The 23,070-nt window shown below is 44.7% G+C and overlaps 4 protein-coding genes and 1 long non-coding RNA gene across 6 annotated transcripts; 2 read left to right on the plus strand and 3 right to left on the minus strand.

Moving 5' to 3' along the window:
- Positions 1-603: 603 nt before the first annotated feature.
- Positions 604-3,999, minus strand: LOC103634286 (G-type lectin S-receptor-like serine/threonine-protein kinase RKS1). Its single transcript, XM_020541174.2, has 7 exons — positions 2,600-3,999; positions 2,376-2,477; positions 2,116-2,306; positions 1,791-2,001; positions 1,470-1,707; positions 1,251-1,378; positions 604-1,006 (listed from the first exon to the last, which is right to left on the minus strand). Exons 1-7 carry the CDS (start codon positions 3,960-3,962, stop codon positions 879-881), a joined length of 2,361 nt encoding a protein of 786 aa, XP_020396763.1. The 5' UTR covers positions 3,963-3,999; the 3' UTR covers positions 604-878.
- Positions 4,000-7,679: 3,680 nt separating this feature from the next.
- Positions 7,680-8,757, minus strand: LOC100281248 (chlorophyll a-b binding protein 2). Its single transcript, NM_001154167.2, has one exon. The coding sequence runs from the start codon at positions 8,703-8,705 to the stop codon at positions 7,917-7,919; it is 789 nt and encodes a 262-aa protein (NP_001147639.2). The 5' UTR covers positions 8,706-8,757; the 3' UTR covers positions 7,680-7,916.
- A 572-nt stretch (positions 8,758-9,329) lies between these two features.
- LOC100276891 (uncharacterized) lies at positions 9,330-12,669 on the plus strand. The gene is given in 7 exon segments (NM_001150592.1): positions 9,330-9,515; positions 9,872-9,951; positions 10,061-10,131; positions 10,384-10,454; positions 10,544-10,625; positions 11,205-11,254; positions 12,327-12,669. Coding segments are annotated over 7 exon segments (522 nt in total). The 5' UTR covers positions 9,330-9,434; the 3' UTR covers positions 12,414-12,669.
- A 1,188-nt stretch (positions 12,670-13,857) lies between these two features.
- Positions 13,858-14,614, minus strand: LOC103633142 (uncharacterized). The gene is made up of 2 exons (XR_556370.1): positions 14,346-14,614; positions 13,858-14,244 (listed from the first exon to the last, which is right to left on the minus strand). It is a non-coding gene; the product is annotated as an uncharacterized lncRNA (long non-coding RNA).
- A 1,470-nt stretch (positions 14,615-16,084) lies between these two features.
- LOC103633143 (bromodomain-containing protein 4) lies at positions 16,085-22,508 on the plus strand. Of its 2 annotated transcripts, none has more exons than XM_008654818.4 (10): positions 16,085-16,685; positions 17,254-17,290; positions 17,483-17,558; positions 17,650-17,695; positions 17,793-17,891; positions 20,347-20,415; positions 20,501-20,900; positions 21,053-21,207; positions 21,344-21,842; positions 21,954-22,508. In XM_008654818.4, the coding sequence occupies exons 1-10, from the start codon at positions 16,410-16,412 to the stop codon at positions 22,019-22,021; spliced, it is 1,725 nt and encodes a 574-aa protein (XP_008653040.1). In that variant the 5' UTR covers positions 16,085-16,409; the 3' UTR covers positions 22,022-22,508. The 2 variants fall into 2 exon arrangements, with proteins under 2 accessions (XP_008653040.1, XP_008653041.1); XM_008654819.4 differs by having other exon boundaries at positions 20,501-20,864.
- Positions 22,509-23,070: the final 562 nt, after the last annotated feature.

Consider the following 23,070-nt stretch of genomic DNA (forward strand, 5'->3'; position numbering starts at 1 on the left):
ATTGGCGACTATAATACTATGTTAATAGATATTTAAAATTCAAATTATAAAACGGTAATTTTTTTAAAATGATGCGACTACGAGGTCCCGGTTAGGCCTTGTTCGGTTAATCTCATTACTCATGGATTGGATGAGATTGGAAAAATTAAGAAAGGGTTTGACTTAGTTGGGATTTAAACCCACTCAATCTCACTCAATTCATGTGGATTGGGAGCTAACCGAACAAGCCCTTATGGGATTTTTTGAAACAGTTTTTATCCCTAGTCGTCAGGAGTTTATGGTTCAGTGGTTTTTTTCCTGGTTTGGGATAAAAGAGGATTGGACAAACCGGACCGGATGGAGTCGCATTACATAAGTGGGTTGTGTTTCTAGATGTTCCACTGCCATGTGGGGTCTTCCAAAATTCGGCCCAACTTGTACCCAACGAGATGTGCTTCGACGAGCCTTTTACTTTTTTTTGGGGGGGGGGGGGGGGGGGGGGGGGGCATGAATCTCCATAGGCCACAAAAATCTTTATAGGATGTTGAGATTGACATATCCGTTTGGATTATTCCAGTCAGGGTGCATTTGGTTCTCCCAAAGAAAGCGTGTGCCATACTACTAGTACTAGGAGATAAAAGATCGCGGTACACTGTTTAACTCCCAGATTAGTAGATTACTGCTAGCACAAATACAACGTATCTCTTTACATCATTGGCCTAGGCAAAATATTTTTTGTGACACAATGAAGACACTCTATCTCCCCTCTATCACTGTATTCTCTCATTTGGTCTATATCACTATTCCTCTGTGAAAAATACGCAGGGTGATTTGGCGTCGGTAGTGTTGTGCAGCCACTCTCCAAGTTGAACACTACAGATGACGTGAATGGCCTGTCGTCAGGGTTTTCCTGCACACACAAAAGCCCCATGTGGATGCAAAGTGAAGCTTCGTCTTGTAAGCAGGTATCCACAATACACTTGTCTACCAGATCTTCCGCGTTTCCATCCATCCAAAGGTTCCATGCCTGAAACAAGCACACCGTTCCTTTAGATTGTGTAACACTGTACATTTAAAACCGTTTTTTTATGGTAGTTTGGGAACTTCATTTTCCAAAGAGATTCCTATTTTGCCAAGATAAAATAAACTAATTTCCTTTGAGAAAACATAAACCTCTTGAAAAAAATGGGGTTTCCAAACTAATAACCCTTAGTTTGAGGAAATCAAAAGACAATCATATTTGCTTGCATATACTATGAGGTTTGGGCAACCTGGGATGCGGTCAACAGAGCTTATTTTTATACCGCTCACGATCTCCAGAAGTAGAACGCCAAAACTATAGACATCAGACTTCACAGAGAAGATGCCCTCCATTGCATACTCAGGAGCCATATAGCCACTGTTAAGACCATTTCAGTTGTGAAGGCTATGAGGATGAATTGGTACCAATCATAGGTTAATTTAAGTATTGGGATCAAAGTACCACTCACTATGTCCCAACAACTCGCTTGGTATTAGCATTTTCTTGATTATCACCAAAGATCCTCGCCATGCCAAAGTCGGCTATCTTGGGCCTCATCTCTGCATCTAGTAACACATTGCTAGCTTTGAGGTCTCTATGGATTATTGTCAGTCTTGAATCATGGTGGAGGTACAAAAGCCCCCTTGCAACTCCTTTGATTATCTTGAACCTTGTTGCCCAATCTAGCGGTGCATTTCTCGCGCAATCTACGGTAAACAGTTATGAAAAATGTTATTATATCATAACTCAATCGCATACTGAACTTGTCGTAAATATTGGTAGAACGTACTGAAAATGATGGCATCCAAGCTTTTATTGGGCAGATACTCATATATCAACAGCTTTTCATCTCCATCAATGCAGCAACCAAGAAGCCTGACCAAGTTTCTATGCTGCAGCTTGGCAATCAGAACAACTTCGTTTCTGAACTCCTGAGTTCCTTGGTCCGAGTCCCTGCTAAGTCGTTTGATAGCAACCTCTTGACCACCTTCAAGTGTCCCCTTTGTATAGTTACCATCGAAAAAGCAAGATTGGGATATGCAGTGCAGATTAATTAATTAGATAACCAGTCAAGGAAAAGCAAAGGTAGAAACTTCCATCGTAAACTAAAGTACCTTGTAAACTTTCCCGAAACCTCCCTGTCCAATCATAAACACATTGGAGAAGTTGTCTGTTGCGACTAGAATGTCTTGGAATTTCAGAAATGGAAGTTCAGAATCATTGCTAGTTTTTTCTTCTCCAAGTCCGCCTGAAGTAAAACCTCCATGGAAAATCGTCGTCCGATTTTCCAGATTTATTTCCCTTCCTGCTCCCAAAAGTTGCTGAGTATTTGCTCTTAAGTAATTGAGATCGGTATACAGGATTGATAACATACCTCTGAACTTGCAGACCCATATAAGCAAAATGGAAGTGAGAACAATAACAGCTGCTAGAATTGGTAGCATGATTCTCATTGTGTTTGTTTTTGTCCTTTTACCTGCAAAGCAGCGCACAGTTTATTCATATGATTACATAGTTCAGTATTCAAAGAGCTAAACAAGTGCTAAGATCATACAATACAGTGCATACACCCATCTTCTTGCGACATGAAAATGGTACCTGGCATGCCTGCAACTCGGAGATATAGCGTCTCCTGACTATCGGCACCAGCAGTACTATAGAGGAGCACACCCATCTTCTGCGAGTCTACAAGCTGATGATCACCGATCCACAGCAGACACCTTGTCGCATCGCCGTTTGCTGCGCTGGCATTCAAGTTGGCATAAGCGTATGCCACACAGGAGCAGTTGCCACTGCACTCAGCCGCGCACTCCTGGAAGGTCTTTCTCCCAACGCGCACAAACTTGTCGGGCACCTTCATATCCGTCAGGGCCAAGAAACCATCACCATCACCACACCGCAGCGCCTCCTTTCGCCGGCATCCCCGTGAGAATCTGGCACTGCTCCATCCTTCTCTGTCCACAGGCTCGAACCCCTCAAGGCACTTGCAGGTCGGGGTAGCATCAGAGTGGTCACAGTAGCCAGAAGGCCCACAGTAGCTGTACCTGCTACACTCGTAGTCCGGCGAGACTACAAGCGTTGTCCACTCCGATGAATTTCTGTTCCAGACACTTGTTTCTAGCTTGCCGGAGTAGCTCATTACTGTCCGAATGGGTGGTGCGCCATCGGAGGTAGTGAAGACCATGTATATCTCATCGGCAGTGCGAACATATGTGAATGTCAGGTATACCCCAACGCTGGTATTTGCCTGAAAGAACTGGCTGGACACCGTGAACCCTGTCCACACATTACTGCGCCATTCTGGAACCGAACCGTTCCGGATGAACCACTGTATGAATGGGTCTGTCTCCCCGGCTAAAGAGAAGGTACCCAACGAGGGATCGTCGGCGTCCTTCCAAGAAACAAGGTTGTTGGCTTCATGCGTCTTGTAGCTCCTCCATATCTTCATGGTAGGTAGGAGCGTGTCAGTCGGGTGGTCAAAGCTCTGCCACACCATGATGCCAGTCGGTGACCGTAGGATGAGGTTGCCTGAGTTCGAAAGCACCGCCACGGATCCAGTAGCGTTCGCCGTCCTCGGCGACGGCGATGAGCTTCCAGTTCCAGCGGCCGTGGTGTTGGTCTTCCAGAGAACACGGCCGTTGACATCGGACAAGACAAGGTTAGAATCGTTGGTAAGAACAAGTGAAGGGGCGGAGGAGGAGATGGCCGGTGCCGCCCGGTTTGCAACCCACACCGCGGTGAGCCGGGGGACGTTGTTGTACCATATGCCAATATAGAGCTTCTCCGGAGTGGAGTTGGACGGGGCGAAGAAGCCAAAGGCGAACTCGCCGCCATCAGATACGATGATGGTGCCGGGCATGAGGGGCTTGCCTGGGACGAGACGGTCGTCCGAAGCGCCCAAGGTTGACAAGAGGAGGAGAAGGGCTGCCGTGTAGATCGAGATGGAACTCGGGAATGCCATGCGTCGACTTCGGAAGGCGCGCGCACAGAGAAGCTATGCACAGGCAGAGGCAGCCGGCAGCCCCTAGCCCGCTGCATGCCTGCATATATACAGTATGGATATGGAATGGTGTAAAGTTCCTACTGCATGCTTGGTGTGCACGCAAAATGCAAAAAGAAGACCATGTTTCATAGACTGTATAATGAGTTCAAACAAAGCAGTCAATTTGTGTTGGTTGTTGAGATGTATACGTCGAGGAAAAAAATTTGGTGCAGTCCGGCTACAAACCAGAATGTTTGAAGCCTCTCACAAAAATGAGGATAGACCCCACCCGCAGCAGCAATAACACAACTAAAACGTTATCTGGTGGACCTGCAGGTGAGATCTATTCTCCTTTTTGTGGGGGAGCTACAAAGTTTACAGCCGGCCTGTACCATTTTTTTCCTACATCGAAGGGGATTGTTAACTACCTTGGCTTACAGGATTGTTACCTTGCTGTTTATGTGAAATGGTTCGTCTAGAAGGTTATACGGAACCACATTGCCGCCCTGAATCAAAATTTACTAGCTAAATTCGTCATTCCGTTCCCGTCATCACAATCAGTGAATAACTTAGGTTAAAATCAAAGCAAGCTATAATTTAAAACCGAGGGAAGTGAAGTAGTCCTACTCATTGATAAAAAAAAATCACATCTACCCCTGGACTGGGGGCCTGGGGCAGTTGAGCTTAACGGAATGACACGCAAATGACAAAAGAGAAATAGCCCCCCCCCCCCCCCCCCCCCCCCCCCCCCCCCCCTCTTTTTTTCCCATTTCATTGTTGGCATGTAGATTATTTGTTTGACACTTGTGTGCAGTCATCGTTACGAGGTCACCGCGAACACTGCCGAGGAGACCTTTCCTTGGGATGACTTCCTCATGGATCAAGATAAAAAATAATAATTATATGCGTGTAATCAAAGTTGAGATTGTACTAGTTGTCAGTTGAGATAAAAAAAAAGAAGACTGTTTGTTTCCGAGAAAGTAGCCCTCGAGACGCTATCAACAACCGGCCATAGAATGCAATAGGTGAACTGAGGCATCTCAGCAGGTGAGTTTCAGCTATTTACGTACGTAGTACCCGTTTTTATTTAACATAATAGAGCACCAGTGAGGTAAGAAAAGCATGATTGGTGTAAGAAAACGGGCGCGGACAAACTCCTTGGATTGTTGGTGGCGCTGATGTCTCGTCTCTATCCGTTTCTGCGCCGCGACGAGGAAGTAGACGCGTAATCGCTGGGATGGACGGCACAAGGAAACTATTGTTGATTCTGAACGGACGGGATACGTATAGATAGCAAATAATCGGAAAATACTGTACATAATCAGAAAAAAAATATTTTTTAAGGCGCGACAGATTTTCTGGGCCGTATCAAAACACTTTTCGCTTGTGGGATGAGAACATAAATATTGCTGCTATACGCTTAAAAACTCCATGCAATGACCTTGTGTTTTTTACGGTTGCTATCCTTAAATTTGTTATTTTTTCGCTCTCAGTTTTGGCTATCTGTTATTATAACATCTCATATTTATGACTGTCGGAACCATATGTGTCTATAATTTATGGATCCGATGGTATATTGGTGAAGCCTATAAATAATAATAGCAAAATTACAAATGACACTGCAGTTATTCCTTTGAAGCACATACCTTGACTCTACAACAAAAAAATGAGTACTCTATCGCACATCTATGGTTAGAGATGTTAATAGAGAATTCCCCATCGGGTTATAGCATCGCAGACCCATTCCCGTCATATTTGATCAATCCACATACCCATCATGGGTGTAAAACATATCTCATATCTATCCTCGTTCGGGTTTCGGGTCCCCATTGGGTCCCCATACTCAATTAAGGGATAACTAGGTACTAACATCTAGCACAAACTCTCCAGATTTTAGACATCACCACATCAGCAAGCACTCATTCACGAACCATGATCCATTCATCCATCATCAGAAAAAATCAGTACTTCGGGACCAATAGAAGAAATGGAGAAATAGAGTATGCACACCTTCCTTGGTCACCATCCGAGTTTGTTGGCGCATGAGATCCATGGTCGTCATCCTAGGCTCCTAGCATTCAGCGATGCTCCTCGTCGCTGGTGAAGTCGCCAGTGTGCAATGCCAGTGCAACTGTCCAGTGTACAATGCTAGCGCATCTATCTAGGCGTGCGGCGGTTGGTCGGCTGGGCAAGGCGTAGCGTATGGCTGGTTATTTTAAGATTTTGTTTTTTTGCTAGTCTGATAATTGCCTTGCCGTGTTGCCTTGTTGGGCTAAGACCTGGGGCCTGGTGCGCTGCCATGCTGGGCTTGGTGGCCGGCTTGACCTCAACTCATTCATACAAACATGTGAGACGTACACATATGAAATACCCATGGGTAATCGGGTTCGGATTATCGCTTCCCAAACCTATACCCGTTTACCTAATGGATAAAAATTTTGTCTCATATCCATACCCATGGTGACAATTTTTGTCCTATACCCGTACTCTAATAGGGAAATTCCCCACGAGAAGACATCTATATCTATGGTTGTAATAGTCATTGTGTTCTAAGAGTTTAAGATATCTTCGCTTAAGCTCCATTTCACTATTTATCTGCGCTGAATATGCCGGGTGATTGGGCTTTGGTAGTGTTGTGCATCCAACTCTTAGATCTTGTCTGAACTATACACACGTGCGAGCTGTGCATTGTAATTATAAAAAATCAGAGAATAAATAGTAGTTCTCTCTATGTTGGATCTTTGTGTTTTTCTACTTGTATCGACTAGCTGGCGACATATTTCATAACATATATAGTTCGCATAGACTGGTGTAACACCATGACACTTAGCGACCATTTCAGAGACATAATCATATACAGGACAGGAATTTTGAAGAAATGATTTTATTTTCGTTATTAGGAAATTAAAGCAATGCTGAGAAGACGATAGAGCAATGCTGGTGTCATCGGTACCAACAGGTAGCCAACTGGGCTGAATTGGGTGGACACAATCCAACAAAATGATGAGAGAAGGTTCTTGTGTTGGTTGTTTGTGTCTTATTGTGAAAGAATTACATAAATGATCACTTTAGGAAAGATTTGTTCGGTTAGAAGTGAATTTAAGAGGAGGATTTAAATCTATTTCTAGTCAAATTTGAATAGAGATAGATTTAATCCACTTAAATTCTGTCCGATTACCATATAAGGGTTAGTTTGGTTGCGTCTGAATCAAAATGGATTGAGAGAGATTAAATCCTTTTTATTTAATTTTAACTAGTGAGAGATTTAGTCCTGTATAATCCGCTTCGATCCAGACGTAACTGAACAAGCGCTAAAAGAGGTACAGTGTGGTCATAAGACATGGACGATCGACTGTGTGAATTTACGCATTTCATTCATATGCAGGGTCAGGATAAAGCTGTGTCATTAGATGGTGCAAATGCATTCTCGATTTTTTTTTAAAAAAAATATTTTGATTAAAATTTCTCCATATATATGCTGCTCATATGATATATACAAGTATATGCATCTGTTAAGACAAGTATACCCTCTTTCTATTTTCTCTAGATTCGTTCGTTACTGTTTAAGTGCATATCTTATTTGTTTGCCCACATTTAAATGGTATAAGACTACTTTCATTTTCATTGATATCTGCTGTTTATCCAAGCACATTTATGCTTGCCTTCTTAAGATAAAGAGCTAGAGAGAAAAAGGAGTATAGAAGAAAAACAAATTAATGGATATCAACAATTAACCAGCAGGAAACAAAAACCACCACTATTGCACAAACATGGTTCATCTTAGTGTACAACGCCAACTCATCATCTCGACTTGCCTATGCAATGCAACGTGAAACAAAAGACACACATGCATCTCGCAGCATCAATCAATCCACGTACGTACACCCTCTCCGATCCGAAAGACAATGAAGTTGCATAGCATAGCCGTTGAGCTTAGTTGCCGGGGACGAAGTTGGTGGCGTAGGCCCATGCGTTGTTGTTGACTGGGTCAGCGATGTGGTCAGCGAGGTTCTCGAGCGGGCCCTTGCCGGTGACGATGGCCTGGACGAAGAAGCCGAACATGGAAAACATGGCGAGGCGGCCGTTCTTGAGCTCCTTCACCTTGAGCTCGGCGAAGGCCTCGGGGTCGTCGGCCAGGCCGAGGGGGTCGAAGCTGCCGCCAGGGTACAGCGGGTCGACGACCTCGCCGAGCGGCCCGCCGGCAATGCGGTAGCCCTCGACGGCACCCATGAGCACGACCTGGCAGGCCCAGATGGCGAGGATGCTCTGCGCGTGGATCAGGCTGGGGTTGCCGAGGTAGTCCAGCCCGCCCTCGCTGAAGATCTGGGAGCCGGCCTTGAACCAGACGGCCTCGCCGAACTTGACGCCGTTGCGGGAGAGCAGCTCGGGGAAGACGCAGCCGAGCGCGCCGAGCATGGCCCAGCGGGAGTGGATCACCTCCAGCTCGCGGTTCTTGGCGAATGTCTCGGGGTCGGCGGACAGCCCGGCGGTGTCCCAGCCGTAGTCGCCGGGGAACTCGCCGGTGAGGTAGCTCGGGGGCTCGCCGGAGAAGGGGCCGAGGTACTTGACGCGGTCGGGGCCGTACCAGGGGCTGCCGGACGCCGCCACCTTGGGCTTGCCCACGGTCTTGCGCATGGTGATGCGGCCCTCGCCGAAGGAACCCACCTTGATGGGGGTGCCGGCCATCGCCGTGGAGGAGATCGCCATGGTGGAGGCAGCCATTGCTGAAGCTGAGCGTGAAAGTGTTGGACCGGTTGCTATAGATGCCGCTGGTGGAGTGTACCGTGGGGGGCGCACCTGGCTAAATAGCGTCGCCGGCGATCGGGTCCTTATCTCGTGGAATCTTAAGACGAGTTGCCATTGGCTCGCCGGAGGTGAGGTGGGCGGATGGGGTGGCTGATGTGGCCGCGCGCTGGCCACCAGGTCTCCGCCAGTCGCCAGATATTCTCACCGCGCCGGGCTTTTGTTTTTGCCGTGCCCGGTGCCCCTCGCGGTGAATTTTGCGGCGTCGCTAGGTGTTGGGCTCGCTGGCGTCCTATTGGCCGGTTGATCTGATACTGGCAGATATTTCGGTTGGTGTGAGTGTGACGTGGCCTCCCCTCCTTCGGATTGTTCTAGATCAATTGATCCATTTGTGGTTGTGGTTTGCCTTGACTAGTGGTAGTGGGTTCATCAGTTCATGACGCTCGGCTTAGGTGGGCTAGGCTCAAAAGCTCAACTCAGAATAGTTTTGGGCTAGGCCTTGTTCTGTAAGGGGTCGGTTCGTGGGCAACGAGGACTCCAAACGGGCTGCGTGCACGGACATCTCACCCTTGTCGCGGCGTCGTGCACCCGAGTAGGCCGGTTGTGTCGATCTGTGGAGAGGAGACACGTCACGTTACGATCCCCAACTTAACGCCGATCGGAGGCCGGAGAGACCGGCTCAGCCTCGCTCCGCCGCCGCCGGCGACCATGTCCCTGGCGGCTATCTTCGTCTTCCTCATCGTGTCCGCGCTGCAGCTGCTCTACCGCTACCTCGACCTCGCCAGAAAGGTCAGCGCCGCCCCCCTCCCCATCGCGCGTTGCGCCTCCCATCCGTCTCCTAGTCTCGAGACCTGGATCTTCCGTGAATTCTGATTGGGCGGAAGAGTAGCCTACCATCAGTTCCATCTATTTCGTCCATGAATTGAACTCTGATTCCGAGGAACTATTTCCCATGGCCCTAGACAGTTTGGATTTTGATGCAAATTTCTCAACCTTTGGCCGAGGCGACTGTAACTGTTGAATGCAGGCTCGAGTCTTTGTCTTCCCGGTCTCCCTATCTGTTAGCCTGTAGTCTGCGGTTTTGTATTTATTTCGCTCTAGTGTTTCCACTTGCCACTCATGCGTTCTGTGCTTTTGTCATCCAGAGCGGAGGACTTAGTGATGAGCAGATCAAAGTGCGGCTTGAAATCAAGCAACTTCTCAAGGAGGCTGATCAGTTGTCAACGTAGGCAATTAACCTTCCTTTCGCTGTGACTCAGAGTTTCCCTATTGATCGAAGAATGATTTCCAACTGCAAATTACTCCTCGCTTCTTTGCCTGTATGTCTGCTGTAGGCCGTCCACATTTGCACAAGCTGCTAAACTCAAGCGCCTGGCTGCTGCCAAGGAGAAGGAACTGGCAAAAAGTGAGTGCTGAACTCTCATTGTCTTGTTCTGTAGCTATTCGTCTAATCGTCTTGGCCTCATCGCTTGTAAGTTGTAATACAGTACCGGAAGGCCCTGTATTTTTGGAAATGCTAGGTAGTTGCATTCCGTAGCATTGCTGTTGTTTGTTCGGGAGCAAAATTTAGCTTCTTTGTTATTTGTGCAAAATGAGGTGATGCTCCCATGATGCATTTTAACCTTCATAACTTTTTTTTCCTTTGCCTGCTTTACAGTGCAGGAACATGACCTTAAAGGGAAGCAATCCTTATACGACAAATACACAAAATTTTTGTTGGTTACTAAGGTGCTCCTATGTGAACTACCTTCTATGTCTGGTTTTCTTGTTTTGCCATGTGCTATACCTTATTAATACTAATCTTGTTCATCAAATAGGTCATAATTTATGCTGTGCTCGTTCTGTGCTTTTGGAGTACTCCTGTAACTGCAGTTCCACAACATCTTCTACAGCCCTTCGGTATGTTGATGCCACTCGCCAGAGTGTTCTAGATTGATTGTTACTCGGTATTAGCCCCTTGGGTGATGCACGAGTGACTAGTCTATTTATTTATCAGCAGAATATATCCAACATATTAATAGTCTGGTTGACTTTTGCACAATTTGAATCTGAGAACTGCGAGAGGAAATTTTCACACACCTAGCAACACTGACCCAATATGTGGAGTGACTTACTTCCCACATTCATTTCACAACTACTGCCAGAATATAAATGAATATGATTTTATACATATGACATACAAGTACTACGGTAGAAAGGCTGTGAATTGTTGTCCGAAAAAAAGGTAACTCGTTTGTGCAATCCAAGCGATTATCTAAAGGGTCAATGCTGCATCACTAGATCTTTAGATCCATTTTCAGATCAGCAATATAACTATTTGCCTTTTGGGTTGTCGAGTAGCAACATTCTTCGTAGATGGACATCCTTATGTATACTGTCAGGAAACAATTCATTTTCTTTGATTTCTCTTAGTTTCTTACATATGTGTGGTTCATGTAACCAATAATAATAATGGTGACACTTCAAATGTTTTTACAGGAAAAATGTTTTCCTGGAGAGGTGTTGATACTGCCACCGGCAATGTTGTGGTAAATACTGATTACTGTGGACCTTTTAAACTTTATGGGACACTGCAATTAAGATAGCTTTATTCGATTCATTGGTGAAATGCTGACATGAATCGAAATAACAGCATTACGTCTGTGGAGTTAGCTTAGCTTACTTGTATGTATGAAAGTGGATGGATGATGATCAGAGAAACCCACTTGCTCCAAATTTCCCTAGTAGCCCTTGAACATGGTGTGCCCTCAGGGGCGGATCTGGGCCCAGGGCTGGGGGCTGCAGCTCAGGCTCAGGTCCAGCCCCGAATACCTCCATGTAGTATACCCCCTCAACATCCCATGGGAGATGCAGCTAAGAAGGCACAGCCCCACCCGTTGAACACTAAAACATAGCACTTCAGTCTGAGATGCTGCACGCAAATCTCCTGCTGTGAATTCGTTTTTTTCGTCTTCTTCTTCGTTGGCGGCACTCTTCCAGCCCCGGACCCCAGAGGCCCAGACCTTAGAATTCTCTCGGAATCCCCAACCCTTCCTCGGGCTGACCCGCTGCCTGCCCTGGCTCGTGAGTCATGACCCTTCCGGTAGCGTTTGTCTGCTTGCCACAGCATCCACCACGTCAGGACCCAAGACGCCAACTCCAGTTGTCTGTGCCCCTCTCGGCCTCTCCCCTGCTGTGTTACAATGCTGCTAGCAGCACAGGTATTGGAAGAAAAAATACAAAATTGAACCTAACCCATTGTGATTGTTGATTATTATTTTTTATAATAATTGGTTCTAGTTGGATTGTGGTCGGAGTGAGAAAGATCAAAGACGTGTCCAAAAATAGAGGGAAAAGGGCCATGGATTGATGTATGACATTCTTTGTTACGATTTTTGTACCCACAAAGTTGCTTTAGATGTTGTTTCACCATTTTTGAATCGATATTATTGTCTGTGATCCTTATTCATAAATTATGTATCATTTTTTTAGTTTACCTTTAACAATATCTGTAAAGTCGATGCGCCACTGATGTGCCTTGTATGCAATGCTACTAGGTGGAAATCTGCACCTTGTTTTTTTTTCCCCGCAGTCCCTGACGTGGTGGTTGCCCTGGTGCAGGTTGGAATACTCCCGTGGCTGTTTTTGACCTCTCGGGTCAGCAAGATGCTGTGCCAGAAACTGGGCTTCGTGCTTGTGCGTCCGTAGCGCCTTTCCATGAGAAAGTCAGCAAGTTGCTGCACCTAAACAAGACTGCTAACTTTGTTCTTCTTCTATATCTTTTTATAATCAACTGTTTCACTTATTGTCCACTATATACTCTGTCCGTTCTTTTTTAATTGTCGTGTTTTAGTTTAAAAATTAGCGGGCGATAAATATTCGAGAACGGACTTGTAGTCATATAAATTTGCTGTGCTATGTGCTCAAGCGGATACGTGTATAAGTTACTAGTAGCCGTGAATGATGTGTAGTTTTTCCCCCTTTCCCTACCGCGGGCATCCCTGTGGTGTTGCTAACCTGTCAAACTGCATCCACGAGGGGTCTGAAATTGTGCCCTTTTCCAGCGAAGCAGTGGTGCTCTTGGCAGGCCGGGGGCATCTTTCAATTCGAGAAAGAGGAAACCGTTGGACCATCACGTCCGTCAGTCCATGCCCGTGCAGCCGTGCTCCCATGCCCCTGCTCCAGCCAATTAGAGCTTCGGGACAATCTCCTTTGGGCATGTGCGTCAGCAATGGCGGGTTAACAGTGAAAGTACCAGCAGAACACCAGGTTCTCGGTCTCTCCGAGAAAACAATGGCACGAAGCTCGAGGCACTACGGTTTTCTCTCTCTCTTCGCCCTTGCGTGAAGAAGACCACATGGAGATGGAGGAGATTCTTTTGCCCTCCGCCTCTCACTTCCTTCCGCACTATCATCTTCTAGAAAACCAGGCTAGGCTGGCTTCACCAAAAGCCGTTAAAGGTCTCACCTAAAATTTTAAGGAGATCTTATATACGAATGAAAATGGTTTAGATAATCTTGGACTAACTAAAATCGAATTTTAATATATGGATAAGGATTTAGATATCCACATGGACATAAACAATCTAAATTCGATAAAATATGGTATCGACTTATTCCATAGATGTGGACTATCCAGTAATTAAAAGTAGTTTGTTTGAGTCTTACAATAGAATTATCTGACAACTTAAAGCCCATGATGTTTAGAAAAACTAAAAAGGTAAAGTGAAATTTGCGGTTGTTGTCAACCATGCTATTTGTTATCGGCTTTAGCACTTAACTCTTTTAGGCCACTTAATTTGTGTTCATTGATATAGGTTATGTATAGACACATAGTAAAAATTATGTATTTGGAAATATCAAAACACCTTATAATTTAAAATAAAAGGAGTATCATGTGAATTTTATTTGCCAGATTACATAGATCATTATTTAAAAAGGATCAATGAATGTGATTAATTTGTGTTCATTGACGTGTTATGACTTTTTGTTCTGCTTTCATGATTTATTAATTACTAGACTTTATGCGCATAAACATATATTATTGACCTATTTAAGTTTGAAACTATTTCACTGCTCCAACTCCATACCATTTCCAACATTAAAAAACTATGTTCACACATGCATCTCACGCATAAATGGAAAATAGCATATGAAGAAACCATTATTCATTCCATTCCAATCCACTTCCATCCCTAGTATTATACTTAGTCAGTGGCGGATCCAGGATTGATATAAGACAGGGGCTACTAAGCTAATGTTATAAAAAAATTTAAACCAAATAAAAAGATCTAATTGATTTTTAATATGACACAAGAAGCAAAATAATTTTATCAAATCAAACTATAAATACCTAGCAGGCTAGCACAAGGTTGACGATTCAAAGCAAAACAAACAGGAGCAGGCAGTAGCACACGGTTGTTTTCACCAAATCACCTTCACTGGTTCAGAGAGTCTGGCTGGCGTTAGGTTCAGCAACAGGCAGCAGCGTCCAGCCGCCCAACTGCATCGTGTATTCAGCGCTCAGCCGTCCAGCAAATCTGCAAAAGCAAAACAGATTCAGTCACCGATTAGAGCAGCAAGCAGGAGCTGGGTCTGGCGGGGGGCCGAGGGCGAGCTGCTGACGGACGGGAGGACGAACACGGGCCGGTGCGACGGTGCCGACGTGCTGCCGTGGGCTCGTGTCGCGCCTCGCGACCACGCGACGAAGAGGCGGAGAGACGTGTCGCGCCAGCGAGGCCGCGATAGCGTGTTCGTGATAGAGCGCCGCCGCGCCAGCCGCCGGGTGCCATTGCCGACGATGGACGGCGCTAGTCATCGAGGTGTCGCAGTGGGCAGGGGTCCGAGCGATGGCTAGACCATAGCCGCGATCGGGAGAGGCTAGGAGCGGCGAGCAGGTGATGTCGTGATGGAGCTAAGCCGCTTGAGCGTGACCTATTTTTCCTGGACTTCGTGGGCCTATTCGCTAGAACTACTGGGCCGCGACCGGGGCTACAGCCCGGGCAGCCCAGGACGTGGATCCGCCCCTGTACTTAGTTGTTGATGTGGATTACAATGAACATATTGGTATGAGCTAAATCACTAGCTATAGGTATGAACGATAGTATAAGAAGTGACATACTACTAGGGGTAGTAGGAGGGCCATAAATAAATGTTAGTTTAAAAATAAATAGAAATATGATCTAATCCTATTTCGATCTGATTTTTAAATCTAATAATATAAAATTTAGAGTCTATTGTCACTCATACATACGATATTGGGGGATGAGGAAGAAAGGTGTGGTGGGGAATTAGAAATTTTTCTTAGCTCTGGTAACGTGTTGAAGTGACACAGAACAAGTTCCTATAGATGTACTCAATCACTCGTGTATATATAAATGCACAAGAAAATAATTTGCATGGCGGGAACAAGCGCTGCCAACGAAATCATAAGCCTTTATATGATAAGTAACAACACTACCAATATTCGAGAGTGTGGCCCTTTCGTATTATATATGTATAGTATTTTATTTTTAACATATTTTTTATTATTAATATATATAATCTCCAGTCTTTAATGGAGATTCTTATGGCATCAGAGGCCTAGTATCTCGATCTGTAGTGATATATATGCTGCATACTAAGGTCATTGGTGGTACGGTGCACGGATTCATGTTGCCACGCTCTGATCACTCTTGCTATACCAGGGACGCTACAACAGCTCGGTACACTACGCGGTTTCAGCCGCCCCCGCAAACATCGGTCAGACGGTCACATTAGTGAAGTTACATTACAGACTACTCGTTATGGTTCGTCAACTTATTCGACTCGTAATTAGTTCGACTTAGTTTATTTTATTTTATTTATGAGATGAGCTAACATCTCAAATCGGGTTGTTAAAAATACAGCTCGAGTAAAACTTGAGCCAACTCATGTACTCAAATAAACTAACATTTGTTAGTAGAGATGTTCAGAGAGAAAATGTTCCGAAGAAGGACAAGAAGTAGGTACTATTAGCCATATTAGTGGCTACTTTATTTTTTTGGGGACTCTAGTGTTTAAAATTCCCTATATTAAGCTCCTTTGTGTTGCATGCCATTTATGTATAAACTGATGAACATGTTACATGTATGTGGATATAGTCTGCGAATTAAATTGATGATTAATAATATGTGTGTTAATTGATTTGTATAACTATATTTATATGTTAAACTGATGAACATATATATTGTGTAAGTACTTGTGTTGAATGAACTTGATGAATTATGTTAATTTGGTGTTGGATTAACTTGACTTGTGAAAATATGAACATTATTACACTTTATATTGTGAAAATAGTTTAGAATTTAAAAGCAAATGATTGCATCGTCCTAAAATATCTCAAGGAATGGCTTAAAGAGATCACAAATAACTTTTATTGAATCATTTTCATGTGGATAATCATCACCGAGCCGGTTACCTAGTTCGTTCGATATCAAGCCGTAACTACTACACAAAACACAAGTTACACAACCCCGGCTCCCGCTGGCGCACACGCTCCTCACGTGCCGCACCCGAAACGTCCCAAGAAAAAAGGGAGAAAACTCACCGAAAAGTCTACCCACCTGGGCCCTGGCCACCTCCCCCCTGCTCGCTCACGACCCCCAACACGCGAGTACGCGACGACGCCCCTCACAAAAACAGGGGCCAAAAAGGATAAAAAAAAGTGGGGAAAAGAACGCCGGGAATGGGCAAGCAGCAGCAGGCGCCACCGGCGCGGCGGTCCCCGGCGATGTCGGCGCCTCCGCCGCCGAAGCGCCGGAAGAAGAAGGGCCGCCCGTCCCTGCTCGACCTCCAGAAGCGGAGCCTCCGCCTCGAGCAGCAGCAGCTACCCCAGGGGCGCCGCTCCAACCGCAGGAGCGCCGGCTCCGCGGACGAGGACGACGATGGGCCCGCCTCCGGCTCCGGCCGCCGCGAGAAGAAGCTGCGCCTCGTCATGGGCCTCCACGACGGATCAGCCAAGGTGGGCGCCCCTCTCCCCACTCCCTCGATCTGAGCCGATTCCGACCCAATTCTGTCGATCCCGGGCGGAATTTGCCTAATTTGGGCGCCCTGGCCTGGGTCGGCGTACGGATCTGCGCAGCCGCACGCCGCCCGAGGAAATTTCATTGCTATTTTTGGTATGAAAAGGGCGCGTTTATTTATTTATCTCCGTAGTAAGGGCCTCAGTGGTCAACTCCGCTCCGCTCTGCACAGTCTGGGTGATATATAATCCTAAACCCTCGCGTAGTATCTTCGGCCTGTGGTGGCAATAATTGGACAATTTTTTTTTAAAACGCCGCGTCTCCGAGCTAAGGCGTCCGCTTTTCGGGTTTGGTTTTTGTCAGGTTCTCGCGCCAAAATTCCGCTGCATTTCGCGCTCTCCTTAGATCTCTGTACTTGGTAACTGGGCCTGGTAAACGAAAGCTTACCCCGCCTTTTCTGCTGCTTTTTTTCTACTCCGGGGAGGTTTCCGATGCTTGTAAATATTTTTAATTTCTATATGTTCTGTTTTTAAATTTCTTTTTTTATCTTAACCGCTGCTGCCGCAGGGAGAAAAGATGAGGAAAGCGACGGATGGGCGTGAAGGTTGGTGCTCCTTGGTCTGTGGCATTTACTCTTCAGATTTCCACAGGGGAAAAAATATACCTGGATAAATGTGCACGAAGATGCCATTTTTAATTCTGTTACTGTTGGAGGCATTCCAATTTTCTCATCTTTAATCACTGCTCGTGCCTCTGTTTGCCCTGTGCTTATGGATTGGATTTGTTCATTCGACAGAGCCGTCAGATTCCGGGCCCACAACACCTTTACCGAACAAAAAGTTGTTGCTCTTCATCCTCGACAGGCTACAGAAGTGAGTTGCTGTGCTCGTTGCTTGTTCTTCCTTCAGCTTCTCATTCTCAGCTCCAGGACTTCTGATCTTTGTGTGTCCTGGTTTCTTGCAGGAAGGATACGTATGGTGTATTTTCAGAGCCTGTTGATCCTGAAGAGGTTTGTTTGCTTTAGAAATGACGACGCTACATGTTTGTTTTCTTTGGTTTGATTATCAAAACCACTGATTTACCTGTTCATGTCCAATTATTGCCAGCTACCTGACTATCATGACATTATAAAGCATCCAATGGATTTTTCGACAATAAGAAAGAAGCTCGATAAGGAGGCCTATTTCAACTTGGAGCAATTTGAGGTGAGTTAGAGGATTTGTTTAGATTGATATTTTTATTGGATTTTCCTTCAATCAGCCAGCAAATTCTGTCTGTTTGCTTGGTAATAGCCTGTAATAAGCTGGTGTGCTTTATTCAAAGATTGGTTAGAAACTGTTTGTACCGTTTGGCTTTGGGGCCTCTTGCTTTACGCTTGTATCCTGATTGGCTTTGGGAGCAGATGTTTACTCTCGTCGACATCTGGGTTTTCCTGTTTAGTATTGTTTCTGATGGCATTCCATTGTACTGAATCTCCAGACCTGATTTTTATAGGCAATATAATCACTTTCAAGGTTGGCAGAACATATATTTTTGTCATGTAAATTCCCTTAACAATTAATTTAGAATGTACATTTTAGATCAAGTTTAGTCTGGTAATATTCTTGTTTGAGTGAAGCACTTACGCCTAGGATCTATCTTATTCGTTCCATAACAGCACTTTTACCAGCAAAAAGTTTGTCCAACAGACCAACACTATCTTTGCATTCGATGACCTATCCAAGATTGTTTCTACTGAGTTGCTCTACTTAGGCATGTAAACCCAGTAACTTAAAGGGAACACCTGTTTCTTGTTCGAGATTCTCCGTTGTTTTTCGACAGTTCAAGCACTGAGATTAACATCTGATATAGACTGAGACAGAACTGTGCTAGGTTAGCAGACAACCTATTAACTTCCTGTTTGCCTTTTGCGATTGTGTTATGGACCCTAACTTTTCACGGGCATGATTTCTCTGATTTTTGCTTTTCAACTATCTGGATGAGTTTAGATTATATAATACCTATATAGTTATATATTTATTCTGCTGATGTGCCAAGAAAAAACTCAGGCATCCCATGTCATGTTTGATGCAATATAAGATTGCAAACTTAACAGCATGATCGATGCAGAAGATTTTACACATTAGAAACTTGCTAAGAGAACACTTATATATGCCATTTGGCCTCGTAGCTGGGATATCAATGTTCTCTTGCAAGTTTACACACTAGAAACTTGCTAAGAGAACACTAATATATGGTTCCATACATACAACTAGGCAGGAAAGTGCAGTATTCTGTTTGAAAATATATGAGCACAAGAAGTGCACATTATACAATGTAATGTTGACAGTAATTTTTTTATTATGGTAAAGATGATCAGCACGCTGTTAGAAAATATAAAATGGCCTTATCTCGTTAGGCGAGATGCCTTGATTCATTTTTAGAAGTTCATGACAAGATGGGTATGGGCTCGGACACCATATATTGTGTTAAGTTCAAATGCCACCTAGGGATTTAAAGTTCTAGATGTGCAAAAAGTTATACAAGCACTATGCTTCCTGCTGCCTATGATAGGATGCTTTCAATTGAGAAAGCTCATTATTTGAATAAAGGAACACTCTAAATAGCATACGTTCTTCCCTTTTTGCAAGTAATTCATGCTCAGAAAAAAAATCAAGAGCCCATGTGCCTTGTTTATGCCAGTTCATGTTGGCAAATCGTATTCAAGCTGTACCTCAGTTGCTAATTCATTAGGCATTATGAAGTGTGTTGGACCTCAGTTCGAATTATGTGTTACTTGAAAGAGGAGGCATGCATTTGGTAAAATGCTATGATTTCAAACTTTGTAATGTCTGAACAGGACACTATGCTTTAGGTTACCATTTTGCAGCTTTTAGCTAATGGATTTAGTTATAATGCTGACTTGCGCGAAAGGGCCTCTAGCTGAGTTGGTTAGGTGGTCTAAGTAGCACATTCAGGTCCTGGGTTTGACTCCCCGTGGGAGAGAATTTTAGGCTGTGGTTAAAAAAAATTCCCTCGTCTATCCCACGCCAAAGCACAGGTCTAAGGCTCAGCCCCGGTCGCGGTCGTTCTCACATGGGCTTCGATGCCGCTGTGTATGGGTGGGGCAGGGGTTCGGGGGTTTTCTCGACCTATATGAGAAGGTCTTCTTAATACAATACTCGGGGGCTGTCTTACCTCCTGCAGGTCGAGTTTTTTTTTTATAATGCTGACTTGCTACTTGATAAGTATCCAATGTGTATATACTGCTGTAACGTCATGGATTTTCTAACCTGTAATTTCGCCACCCATTTGACTGTTGCATGGAACATCATTAAAGCAAGCCACTTTTATCCCATAATCTTCTGTGCTCAGACATCTTTGCTGGTCATCTCTGAAGAATGAAGTTGGTAATCAGTGCACATTTGAGTACTGGTGTGTCACTGTTTAACCAAATGTGCATACTGCATCATGTGTATTATCAGTGCTTGTTGAAAGCATAACGGCTTATTCCCGCAGTCATGCTAGAAGAATGCCACATTTCTGGAACGAATATGAATATTTGGTATTGTTTTTATCATTCCTGCAGTTCTGCTGCAAAGTACTATTTCTTTCCTGGCCTCAGAATGCTACTGATGTTTTATCAAGCTCATTCAACTTGACTGAAACTTCAATTTACAGGATGATGTGTTCCTGATAACCTCCAACGCGATGTGTTACAATTCACCAGATACAATATACTATCGACAGGTCAAACATTAAGCTTACATGTTATGATCTTTGAATGTAATTATGAAGTATGGTGCATTTAACATCCATATGCTATGCATAACAGGCACGAGGTATTCAAGAGATTGCTAAAAAGGATTTTGAGAATCTTAGGCAAGATAGTGATGCCAGTGAACCAGAACCGGAACCAGAACGAGAACCCAAGCCGGAGCCCGAACCAGAAGAACCAAAGCCACAGCCTCGCCGGGGCAGGCCTCCAAACAAGAATAATGCCAAACAGAAAGTTGGGAAGCCACCAGCAGAACGTGCCACTGCAGACTTTTCTGGTGCAACACTTGCTACTGCGGCAAATATTGGACGGCATGCACAGGCAGATGTTGATCTGTCACGAAGAGTAATGGATAAAGCGATGATTGCGGATGTGTTGAGAGCTTCTTTTGCCAACCTAAGGAATGAGCACAACTGGTCTGGTGAGCGGAAGTTTGAAAGACTTGAAGCTTACTCAGGTTTTAGCTTATCTTTTTTTTCTTGTTCTTTCAAAAGGTGTCTTTTGAAGGGTAAACATTTAATGAGTACTAACTGAACAAAAGGACTAGGCATCCAATCTGGCTAACTCAAATTTCTTTTAACCTTCGTTGTGGTCGCTCTCTTTTTCTAGGTTATGGGGGTACATGGTCTGCAAAAACGGGGAAGAGGCCGATTCTGATGGAAGATAGTCGCCGGAGCACATATTATGAGACTCAACCATCCAGTTCAATATATGAGCTGCCGGTATCGTCCTCCTACAATGGGACCGAGAAGCTGCTAGTACCAGTTGAGTGTCCAATCCAAAATGTCCTATAAGTAACTGACGATTTACTAATATAATTTCAGTCTCCTATTAACATTAGAGAACAGAAAGACACGATCCTCCACACTTTAACACAATATATGTATATTTTTTTATCAGGTTGGGGTTCAGTTACCGCAGTCCTATTCCCACAGCCTGGCACGTTTTGCTGCACAACTTGGCCCTGTTGGCTGGGAAATTGCGTCAAGACGACTTGAACGGAGCCTTGCTCCTGGAACAAAGTTTGGTCGTGGCTGGGTAGGAGATGGTGAAACGCCGCCGAACCCATTTCAGACACCTGTACTCGCTGCATTTTCAGAAACAATGGCACCACCGAGCAGTATAGCAGCATCAGGTGAGCAGCCATCTATGAACGCGCCCCCCGCCACAGAGGCCTGTGCTGGCAGCATAAGCCATCGGGTGGGATCTCAGCCATGTGCTTCTATCAGCACAGTGCAGACGATAAATTCCGAAGCATTAGCAAGCCAGCAATGCGGATCCGTACCACAGGTTTCTATAAACCGAGGCGAACGTGCTGTTGAGATGAAGGGCAGCACTAATAATCTTCACGGGCACCCGGCCATGCCGCAAACTATGAATGGTTTCAATGCCGTTCCAGGTGCTAAACCAGACTATATCTTAACTACACTTGTGTGCTTAATGTTCCATTAATCTCATGCCCACTTTAGTCCAAAGTTCATGACCCTTCAAAGGTTTCTGCCTTTTTCAGGACGGGTGCTGTTCCCACCTGCGGCTCAACTGGTGGTGAGTCAGATGCAGACACATACGGCTGATTGAGTAACAAGTAGCCATTGGATCAACATTGTCAACATGGCAATTGAACATTGCCCGCTTCCATTCATCAGTCGCGGTCACCAAGCGACGACGGCCTTAAGCCGCACCCTGCCAGTGGCTTGGCGCCCACCACATTGGGGGTGTCTGGTCGCTGTTGAATCGTCGCGCCTCAACCTGGCGCTGCAACTGTGAATCTGTTGTGTAATTGCGTAAGTAGGAATTAGGATGATAACGTGCATAGATGTGTTGGGCGGATGGTGTAACAGCGGTGAGTTGCAGTTTGGAGATTTAGCGATTCTGAATGTGTAGTAGAAAAACCACAGGGGAAACGAAACAACATCTGTATAGACTATTCAGGATCAGGAGGTTTTTTTAGCGTTTCGGCGACTAGCAACAGGTGCGATCGAGCATGAAATCGTGCGAACCAGATTGTCTGTTGCCGGTATTGTTTCTATATACATCAATCTGACGGTGTTCTGGGTTGCAGGTACCACAGTCCACAGTGTAGGTAAGAAGTAGAATCATGCGGCAACAACATGAATGCCCTGTTCCAATCTCGCGAGATAAACTTTAGCAGCTTTTTTAGTTACTTTTAGTCACTTGTAATCTAAACAGGAAAGCTAATGGTGGTAATTGAAGCTAAACTTTAGCACTTCAATTCATATAGCTAAAATTTAGCAGAAAGCTAAAGTTTATCCCGTGAAATTGAAACGGGGCCGAAGTAGAATCCGCCTCATCCTAAGAGTCCTTGTAGGATCCTCATCCTCACTTCTGTACCTTAAGGCGAGGAGTTGAATAATGAATATCCTATAAAAATTGTGCACAACTTACAGTTATAACTAGAGTCAAGATATTTATATATGCGGAAGCAATTACTTTCTCTAGTTTTTCTCTCGACTATCTCTCTGAACAAAACAAACAAGGAAGCAATTACTTTCTCTAGTTTTCTCTCTCGACTATCTCTCTGAACAAAACAAACTAGTAGCTTGTGAAAGATATGTATAAATGCGACAAACTATTTTCTAAATAAGAGAAGAATTAAACTAAAGTTA

This window comes from Zea mays, chromosome 7, assembly GCF_902167145.1.
Source record: "Zea mays cultivar B73 chromosome 7, Zm-B73-REFERENCE-NAM-5.0, whole genome shotgun sequence".
NCBI classification, from domain to species: domain Eukaryota; kingdom Viridiplantae; phylum Streptophyta; class Magnoliopsida; order Poales; family Poaceae; genus Zea; species Zea mays.

Bases quoted from the DNA above. Each gene is read 5' to 3' on its own strand.
- LOC103634286 (XM_020541174.2), bottom strand. From the start codon at position 3,962: ATGGCATTCCCGAGTTCCATCTCGATCTACACGGCAGCCCTTCTCCTC. The intron at 1,708-1,790 runs GTACGTTCTACC...TGTTTACCGTAG, and splicing joins CTTGGATGCCATCATTTTCA to ATTGCGCGAGAAATGCACCG. The intron at 1,379-1,469 runs GTGAGTGGTACT...TGGTCTTAACAG, and splicing joins AAGCGAGTTGTTGGGACATA to TGGCTATATGGCTCCTGAGT.
- LOC100281248 (NM_001154167.2), bottom strand. From the start codon at position 8,705: ATGGCTGCCTCCACCATGGCGATCTCCTCCACGGCGATGGCCGGCACC.
- LOC103633143 (XM_008654818.4), top strand. From the start codon at position 16,410: ATGGGCAAGCAGCAGCAGGCGCCACCGGCGCGGCGGTCCCCGGCGATG. The intron at 17,559-17,649 runs GTGAGTTGCTGT...GGTTTCTTGCAG, and splicing joins ATCCTCGACAGGCTACAGAA to GAAGGATACGTATGGTGTAT. The intron at 21,843-21,953 runs GTGCTAAACCAG...TGCCTTTTTCAG, and splicing joins TGGTTTCAATGCCGTTCCAG to GACGGGTGCTGTTCCCACCT.